Raw genomic sequence first — 9,572 nt, 5'->3', positions numbered from 1 at the left:
AAAAAATTAGCCAGGAGTGGTGGTGCACACCTGTGGTCCCAGTTACTTGGGAGGCTGAGGTGGGAGGATCACTTGAGCCTGGGAGGCTGAGGCTGCAGTGAGTTATGATGCTGCCAATGCACTCCAGCATGAGTCAAAGAGTGAGACTCTATCTCAAAAAAAAAAAAAAAAAAAAGACAGAAAGGAAGAAAAGAAAAGGAACCTGGGTGGGAAGGGTTGAATGGAAAAGACCCAGAGTGGAGGATGCGGGGCTGGTGCTGGCCTAGGATGCCGAGGACCAAGCTGCAGTACACCTGCTGCCACCACCAGTTCAGCAAAGGATGGCCCTGAGTCAGCTGCTGTCCCTGTGCCACCATCAGTGCAGGGATTGCATGTCCACTATGTATTTGGATGGTTCAATATGAGCTTATTTATCTGGCCTCCTTCAGAGGGTGTGTGTGGGAGGTGGAGATATAGGCAATTTCTGGCAAGTTCTCCAGGCACCTTCCAGAGACATCTGCACCTCTCATGCCAGCCTGGGGCACAGCTACTTCTACAGTGCCTAGGGTCCTGCACACGCCAAGGACTGGCCATGGCAGAGAAGAGGCAGGCACCGCTTCGGGGCTATGTGCTGCCCAGAGGAGCCCCTTTCCCTCCTGGACTCAGGACGGAGGGGCCCACAGCCGGGGCCCCTGGGATGGGGTGTAATGACCAAAAGTCCCCACCAGGTGCTGTCCAGGGGCTCAGCAAACATGAACTCGCAGAATCCTCTCAGCAGCCCTGTGAGGAAGGAGGCCCTGCCATTCCCACCGTACAGATGAGCAAACAGACACGAGCTGCTCACGGTCACACCGCTGGAAACCGGCAGTGCAGGACCCACGCAGAATGGTTCTAAAATTTGTGCTAACTACCGCCCCACACTGCCGTTCAGTCAGTGCCTCCCTGAGATAGAACAGTTGACACCTGGGCTTGCTGGGCAAGGCCCCATCCTGGTTGCCCACTGCACAGGGCAGCTGTGCCCGTGGCTTGTCGGCACCACCCCATAGTGAGGCCATCCCCGCTACACACAGCGGCCTCAGACGGCACCTGCAGGCTGAGCAGGGCCTGGGCCCTCCGGAGAGGGCTGCCCTACCTCGGGGTTCTCCTGGGTCCGGGGCCGGTCTTCCTTCTTCTTTTTGGTGGCCTGAGCTCCCTGAGATGGCTCCTCTGTGGGCGGCCGCGACTCTGCCGTGCTCTCGGGCTGCGTCTGCACTTGAGGCTGAATGATGATGACCTGGAAGAAGCCATGGAGGGGTGAAGGGGACAGTGATGGGGAGGGAGGGGTGAGGGAGAGAGAGGGGAGGGAGGGGTGAGGGAGAGAGAGGAGAGGCAGAGGGGACAGTGATGGGGAGGGAGGGGTGAGGGGAAGAGAGGAGGGGTGGAGGAGGCTGGAGAGTGAGGGTGAGGGGCACGGGGAGGAATGGAAGAGTGAAGGGGGCTGGGGAGGTAGCTGATAGGGCACAGGGCAGGGGTTGGGGAGCACAGAGCCTGGGCTGGGCCATCCTAGGAGGGAGGATTCCCAGGAACTGAGTGGTTTGCACCCCTGTGTGTCCAGCACCTGCCCCTCCTGACACACCTTTTTCACCATGGGGAGGGTCTGCATGAGAAGCCAGACTGGTTTAGGAACTGGGAAGGCCTGGGTTCCAGTCCTGCCCCACCACGTCCCAGCTGTGTAGCCTCAGGGGAGTCACTGCTTCTGAAAGTCAGGTTGGTCATCAGTGAAAACTAGCCACACCTCCCCCCAGGGAGGCCATGCACCCTCAGGCAGTGAGGACTTCTCATGCCATCTCAGGTGCGATGAACTGAGGCCACGAGAGCTCAGACTTGCTCCTGGCCTGAGGCCATCTAGTCAGGAGGCAGAGGGCCTGGGAACCCCTCAGGTCGGCCTGGCTCCGTTTCTCCCTCCCCACACCACAGCGCCTGAGACACACAAGCCTGGCTTGGGGACACAGGTGGGAATAACGTTCTAGTTTTTTCACTGCCATGAGGCCCCTCATGTGGTGGATGGGGAAGGGGAAGGGGGTCTTCAGATACCACCCTGCGCCGGCCCCCCTTAGCCAGCCTTCCTCGGGGCTCAGGGGATGCTCAGGTTTGATGAAAGGGTGTGATGCTGAAAATCAGCTTGAAATCCACCCATCCGGCCCAGCCTCTCCCTGGGCCAGGATCCGCTGCATCTCTAGCGCCACCATTTTATTTTTTTGGACAGGAAATTGGGAAAGAATTGTTAGTTTTCATGGCTCCAAGAAGAGGAATTCTCCAGGATCCATCAGTCACAGTCTGGTTTAAAAGAGGAATTACTTGAACTTGGGGGTTTTTTTGGTTTGTTTTCCCCTAAGCACAGGTGGTGACTGTCTGACGAATTTGAGGCTTCTGAGCACAAAGAAAAAATATGTCCCATTTTTCTGCTGGCTTAAGGGAAGCTCTGTCTTCCTCTTTGTATCACATTTTTAAAATCCCCAAATCTCTGTATGGAAAAAAAATGTTCCTTTTATATTCATGGGAAGAAAATATTAAGATCTCCAATAGGAAAAAAGACAAAGAACATTCTCAAGTCACCCATGAGAAGATAGAANCGGGGGTTCACTGGGTTAGCCAGGATGGTCTCGATCTCCTGACCTCGTGATCCGCCCGTCTCGGCCTCCCAAAGTGCTGGGATTACAGGCTTGAGCCACCGCGCCCGACCAGAAGATAGAATTCTTAAGTCTAAGAAAAACATTCAAGCTTAACAGTAACCAAGGGAATTCAACTTTCAACAACGAGGCATCTGTGTGTGTCTAGTAAATGGACAAAGAAGTGTTTAAATGGCCAACATCAAATGCTGGTGCAGTTGCAGTGAAACAGACATGCTCCTTCCGACATCTGCTAAGCACCTTGTCTGGATCAGGTGCCCTCCTGGGACACACCTGCCATCCTGCCATGGCCCATGACAACTCTTCAGACTGCAAATTCTCTGAGGGGCCCTCAGTGGGCAGGAGAGCCTGGAAGCAAGGGACTCCCGGGAATGCACTGAGTGCAACAGCACCAGGTCACATGAGGGTTGGCCGTCATCCAGGCCGGGGAAGCAGAAGGCACCCCAGCCAGAAGCAAGAGAGGGGCAGCCTGGAAGACCCCAAATGGGGAACAGAGAGGCCACAGACAGGGACAGCAGGGATGAGGCAGCCCCGAAGGCCTCAAACAGCACAACCACCAGAAGCTCGGAGGGGAGCAGTGGGAGGACCTTAGTTTTAGTTTTAAAACTTGGCAAAAATTATGGGAGATTGTACACTTGGGCAGTGGGGTAAAAACAGCTCTTGACCGTCCAACTGCACCAGCAGAGACGGAGAATCAATATCTCTTCCAGTCACTCATTCAGCCACACGTCATTAATTGGTTAATCATGTGAATGAATTCATTCATTGACCAATCACTCCTTTTCCACTGGTATTAATTCATTCAGCCACATTGTCTCTGGATCACATATTCATTCATTTGTTCAGGCACTGATTCACTCCCTTAATCACACTCCATTCATTCATTTGCTCCTCTGTTTCTGCCCCATTCATTCATTTGGCCACTTGATCATTCTGCCTTCTGGTCATTCACTCTGCCTCGGCTTGTTCATTTGGTCCTTCCCGTAAGATTTCCCTCCTGTATGCGGCCGCACACCCTTTCCGGAGCCTGCTGGTGGGCACTTACCTTGTTGTCAGCACTGATGAGGAGGGGCTGGACTTTGATGCTGTCGCTGACCACAGACACGGCGGTGCTGGGGGCCATGGCGGCGGCATTGCTGGGAGAGGTGGAGATGATGGCGTAGGCCACCCCGGCACTGCTCAGTGGAGAGGCAAGGGCGGCGGGCTCGGCAAGGGCCTGGGGCTGGCTGCCGGGCGCTGGCACATGGCTGACAGTGTTGTTGGCGGTGGGGAGGGCTGGGCTAGGGTTCTTGACGCTGACCACAGTGGCCTTCTGGAATGTTGGGGGCTGCTTGGGTGGCCGGTCCCGGCCTGGGGCAACGGGGAGGCTGTCTGGAATCAGAGTCTTTGGCCTAACCTGGGAAGAAGGGACGGGTGTGTGGTCAGACAGGCAGACATACAGGAGCACAGGGGAGGGGCCGCCCTGGCTCCAAGACTTCCTATATTCAAGGCAGGGGGCAGCATCAGAAAGAGCACAGAGCACGTCTCGGCCTCACAGAGGGTGAGACCTCGACCCCAACGCCTCCTACCTCCTGAGCTTGCACCGACTGGCCATGGGGCTCAGGAGTGGCTGCTCTGGACCCAAGGCCCTCCCAGCTGCACTCAGAGAAGATGGTGAGGAGCAGTGGGGAGGATGGGAAGGCAGCGCCTGGATGCGAGGGGACAGTCTGTGCAGTGTGACGCCCTGCAGATCGAGTCCCAAGCGGCAAAGCCCCCTTTGGCTTTGGAAGTCTGGAAAGCGTTGCCCCTCGGCAGGGTCTGGGAGAGGCTGCGAGGGCTCCTGGGCCTTGCCCAGTTCTGCTTCTCAATCTGGGTGGGGGCTGCTGCTGTGCTCCCATGAAAGCCAGAGCAGAGCCTGCGTGGCTGCTGCGGGGCTCAAATGACAGTGAAGGTGAGCAGAGGGCAGCCGGGCAGCCACCGGGTGGTTCAGGCCAGGGCTCCGGACAGACTGTTTGTGCCCAATCCTGGCTCCTCTGGGGTCCTAAGGACACCCCTGAACTGAACCAGGTCCCTCATCTGCATGAGGTAATGAGACTTACTAGGGGTTGGAAGAAAGAAAATGCGCAGGAAGTGCTGGGTGTACCTGACTGGGGGCTGTCGCCAGCGCACCCACACCCAGCAATGTTTCTGATGGTGGAAATTCCCATCAGAGCCACCACCAGTGGCCCCATGCATGGAACCAGGAGCGCCACATGCCCCACATGAGGACACGCCCACCCTGGGAGGTCCAGGCCAGTATCAAGCTCCGAGAGACAAGGGGACGAGGAGAAGGGGCACGACCTGCCTTCTCACCTGAGCCCCGCTGCGTTCGCACTGCAGGGTGGCCGTCCTGGCCTATTCTACAGATGAGCAAACTGAGGTGTGCAGGGTCGGTTATCGATTGGGCCTGCTGGCAGGGCGGGAAGGGGCCAGGAGTGCTGTGGGTGCCGGCCGCCCATTCCTGCCTACCGGGTGTGCGCGCAGTGGTGTGCCATGTGGAGAGGTGGTCCAGGGTTGATCTACAGGGAGGCCCGTGTGGCCTTGGGCAGGTCACCATGGCACAGCATGCTCTTCGGTTGGACAGCATCATGTCTGTCAGCTCCTTGCCAATGCCTGGCACAGAGCTGGCCCTTGAGTCTAGTGACCTCTGTGTTCCCTGCCATGCTGGGTGCTAAGCAAAAAGAGCCCAGCCTCCCACATCAGGGCCCTGGCCACACCACGGGGAGGCGATGTGGCTAGCCTGGGTTCAGGTAAGCCTGCCACTCTGTCCTTGGCACCAGAGGTCAGGGCCTTTGTCCCCCCATGCCAGGCTTACAGCCCAACACAAACTCTAATACCAAAGGCTTTAAAGAATCCTCCTCATTCCTGCCAGCCCTCAGCTGGAGACAGTCACCCGTTGGAAAAATGCTGTTCTCCGCCTCTGAAGAGGACTGGTGTGGGGGCGGATGGATGCCCCCATGGTGGTCAGTGAGGACCTCAGCTGTGGCAGTGGCCGTTCCGTGTTCTGTCGGCTCATCCCTGGTCATCTGGGTTTTGCACACCTGTTCCGGTTGACCCTGGCCGCCCACCCTACATAAGCAGACTCTGGACATGGGAGAGCTGGCGTCAATCACAGATGTCAGACACAGAAACTAAGCTCAGCTGGGAGCTCAGGGTCTGGCCTGAGCCACCCCAGAGAGAACACCTTCGAGGGACCCGGAGGTTATAGCCTTTCTGCCTGTGTCTCCGGGCCTGCGGGCAGCCCCAGGCCAGGAAGCCCCTGGGTCCACCCTGTCCCCACCCTCTCTCCTTTCTCAGGTCTGCGGTCACCCCGCGAGGCTGGGCCCATCACAGGCTGCCTACTCTGTTCCCTGTGCGCCACCTGGAACAGCAGCAGCCGACAACTGGACCCGGCATGCACTGGACACCTTCTGGCCTTAGCTGACTGTCCTGGAGGCCAGTAGGCCAACAGCAGGTGCAGACATTTGTGGGGCAGAGACAGCAAGGAAAAAACATGGAGACAGAGGTCCAGGAGGCAGAAAGGAGAGAGGAGGAAGGGTGGGTGTGGGGCAGAGGGAAACGGCACTGGCCTTGATTTGCAGCCTCTCCCTGGAGCCTGCCTTGCTCTGAGGCCTCGCATAGCTCCCTGCTGCCCACAGGTCACTGACAGGGGAAGCCCGACTCTAAGGTCCCCAGGGGCCCCAGTGGCCTCTCCACCTCCAGGAATGCCCCATCCTCCCTCCCTCAGTGCTTGGACTCTGGTGTCTCCGTACCACCTCTGCCTCTGTTTCTCACCCTGCACCCTCCTCCTGGGGGGCTCCCTCTGGGGCCTAACTCCACCTCGGCCTGCAATATCCTCTCACCCTGAGGCCTAGCTCAAGCACTGCCTCCTCCAGGAGGCCTTCCTTGACGCCCAGGTGTACGGCAAGCCTTCTCAGGTCTCCCGTCACCCCTGTGCCTCTTTCTGGCAAGGCCCGATCACCCTGGACTCACAGTATCTTTTTCCTTGTCTGTCCTCCATCTAGACCAAGCCTGTCCAAACCACAGGCCACACGCGGCCCAGGATGGCTTGGAATGCGGCCCAACAAATTCAAACCTTCTTAAAACATTATGAGAGTTTTTTTTACATTTTTTCCCCTTTATTTCATCAGCTACTGTTAGTGTTAGTATATTTTATGTGCGGACTAAGACAATTCTTCTTCTTCCAATGTGGCCCAGGGAAACCAAAAGATTAGAAGATTGGCCACCCCTGCTTTAGACTCTGATTCAGCTCAAGTGGGCACTTGGGGAAAGCTGCCACATAGAAGAGGAGCTCAGGGTAGCCACCTCTTGCCATCCTCGAGCTGGGGGAGTCTGTCCAGCCCCAAGTCCCATGACAGGCAGGGGTCATCTTGGTCTTCAACACTGGCAGCCCCTGGCCCAGTATGCTGTATACAGCAGGTGCTCAACAAAGCTGAGCTTGTGGTAGTAAGGGAAGTGGTTAATAATTACCTGGCGTTTGCTCTGTATCAGGCATGGTTACAAATGTTTTCTCCTGACTCAATACTTACACCCACCATTGACTCAGCCCTCACAGCCACCAATGGAGGAAGCCGGCGCCGGCACCAGTCCCTCTGCAGGTGAGAAGCCTCGGCCCAGGAAGGCCGAGAGGTCAGGTGACCGGGGCCAAGTGTGGAGTCCAATCGGGGGATCCCTGGACTAGAAACCAGGGCACCTGGCCCAGAGTCTGAGCTGCCCCTGAAATGAATCCCCTCATCCAGAGTGTCTCAAACTTCCTGACCATAACCCATAGTCAAAAACATACATGACGTAGTCACCCAGTCTGTAATCAAGTTGTTCAAGAAACAATGCATAGGATGCATCTATTTTAGTCTGGCCTCATTTATTCCATTTAAAAAAATTCTGGTCATGACCCACTAAACTGATTTCCCAATTCCTTGCTGAAAAAATGTATCTGGTCCAAAGGTCTCCATTGAAGAACAGATAGAAGAGGTGAGAGGGGAAGTTGCAGCTGAGAGGGCATGGGTTCTGCCTGGCCCAGTGCCCACCAGAAACCTCAGTGCTGAAGGGTTAGGAACAGAGACTGCGGGGACAGACAGATGGATACCCCAGGGCCCTCCCAAGGGCTGCTTACCTGAGGTAGCACTGCCGCTCCTTGCCCGGCCAACCTCTGCAAGGAGCTGACCTGAGGACCCGTGACAGGCACTGCAGTGATCGTTCCCAAAGCCTGAAAGATAAAGAAGGTCAGTGTTGAGACGGGACAAGCAGCTGAGACCGAATCCGTCGCCCTCAGCCTGGCCAAGCAGGGGGCAGCTGCCTTGGAGACAGCAAATGCTACTCTTCCCTTTCTTAATTATGATTTTTAAAATATCACAATAGTAATCGACATTCCTTCCAGAAAGTTTGGAAACTAGAGAGAGGAAAAGAGTAGCACTGCCCAGAAATCAATTACCCTTTGTTACACGTCGGCTTCCTCTTCTCAGTGAATTTTGCATACAGCTGTATATAGAATGTTGTAACCTATTTTTCTACTTTAACTTAAGGACAAGGTGTGATGTCGCTACAATCTTCATAAATCACTCCTTTAATGGCTATGGGATCTTCCATTCAGCAGACATAATGGCATTTCCTCAGCCAATCCTCTACTCTTGGAAATTTGAGTTCTAGCCCCATCTTTTTCCAGTGAATAAACAATGCTGCAGCGAACATCTTTGTGGATAAATCCATTTCCACATCATGGAGCATTTCTGTAGGAGAGTCTGAATACAGGGATGTATGGACCAAAAGGCAGGAATATTTTTCAGGCCCTTGGTGCGTATCTGCACCGGGTCCCTCAGGAGGGGGAACGGCCTGGGTGTGCACCAACATGCCCCCCAAATTCCAGCCCAATATGGGGGTCTCGCCAAAACACGATGGGATGGCAGCACCAGGAGCAGGGTGGGCATTCAGGGTAAGAAGGGAGATGGTACCCTTCCATTCCAGGCCCACACACGTATAGGAGATGTGTTTTGGGGTACCCACTTGTCTAAGTCTCCTTTTGTGGAAACTACCACTACCCACAGCCCCTGATGGAACAGTTTTTTTTTTGTTTGTTTGTTTGTTTGTTTTGAGATGGAGTCTCGCTCTGTTGCCCAGGTTAGAAGGTACTGGCGTGATCTTGGCTCACTGCAACCTCCTCCTCCTGGGTTCAAGTGATTCTCCTGCCTCAGCCTCCCGAGTAGTTGGAATTACAGGCACCCACCACGCCTAGGTAACTTTTGTATTTTTAGTAGAGATGTGGTTTCACTATGTTGGCCAGGCTGGTCTCAAACTCCTGACCTCAGGTGATCCACCCACCTCGGCCTCCCAAAGTACTGGGATTATAGGTGTGAGCCACTGTGCCTGGTCCTGCTGGAGCAGTTCCACATGGCCACATTTGTACCCCATGAGCCTGCCCGACGGGGAAAGAGGGACCCCCTTGCTCAGATCCAGCCAAACCATCAGTGGCCAGGGACCAGTGAGGTTCTCTCTTGAACTCAGATGCAGAAATTCTTAACAGAATGTTAACAAATCAATTCTAACAATAACAAAAAGGATAAGACATCATGAACAGGCTGGGTTTATCCCAGGACTGCAAGGCTGCTTTGCCATTTGAAAGTCAGTCCGTGTAATTTGCTAAAATAACACATGGATGAAGAAAAAGCGTATGCCGGCCTCAACAGATTTTTCTAAAAGCCGTTAGGACTAATAAATGAGTTTAGCAAGATTGCAGGATGGAACAATATATAAAAATCAGTTGTGGGCCAGGCGCAGCGGCTCACGCCTGTAATCCCAGCACTATGGGAGACGGAGGTGGGCAGATCACCTGAGGTCGGGAGTTCAAGACCAGCCTGATTGACATGGAGAAACCCCATCTCTACTAAAAATACAAAATTAGCCGGGTGTGAT

The 9,572-nt window shown here is 55.0% G+C and overlaps 1 protein-coding gene across 1 annotated transcript in view; it reads right to left on the bottom strand.

Moving 5' to 3' along the window:
- Positions 1-7,866, bottom strand: part of PHF21B (PHD finger protein 21B) — a 37,759-nt gene extending 29,893 nt beyond the window's left edge. The window contains exons 1-3 of the mRNA XM_017850841.1: positions 7,780-7,866; positions 3,694-4,044; positions 1,112-1,252 (exon numbers count right to left, since the gene is read on the bottom strand). Coding sequence (XP_017706330.1) covers positions 1,112-1,252; positions 3,694-3,771 — 219 coding nt within the window. The 5' untranslated portion in view covers positions 3,772-4,044; positions 7,780-7,866. The remainder of the gene's footprint in view (positions 1-1,111; positions 1,253-3,693; positions 4,045-7,779) is intronic.
- Between the last annotated feature and the right edge of the window lie 1,706 nt (positions 7,867-9,572).

The sequence above is a fragment of the Rhinopithecus bieti genome, unplaced genomic scaffold, assembly GCF_001698545.2.
Source record: "Rhinopithecus bieti isolate Rb0 unplaced genomic scaffold, ASM169854v2 scaffold_32081, whole genome shotgun sequence".
Taxonomy (NCBI): Eukaryota; Metazoa; Chordata; class Mammalia; order Primates; family Cercopithecidae; genus Rhinopithecus; species Rhinopithecus bieti.
The sequence above is the reverse complement of the archived record's forward strand: the minus strand, read 5'-3'. Positions and strand labels throughout refer to the sequence as shown.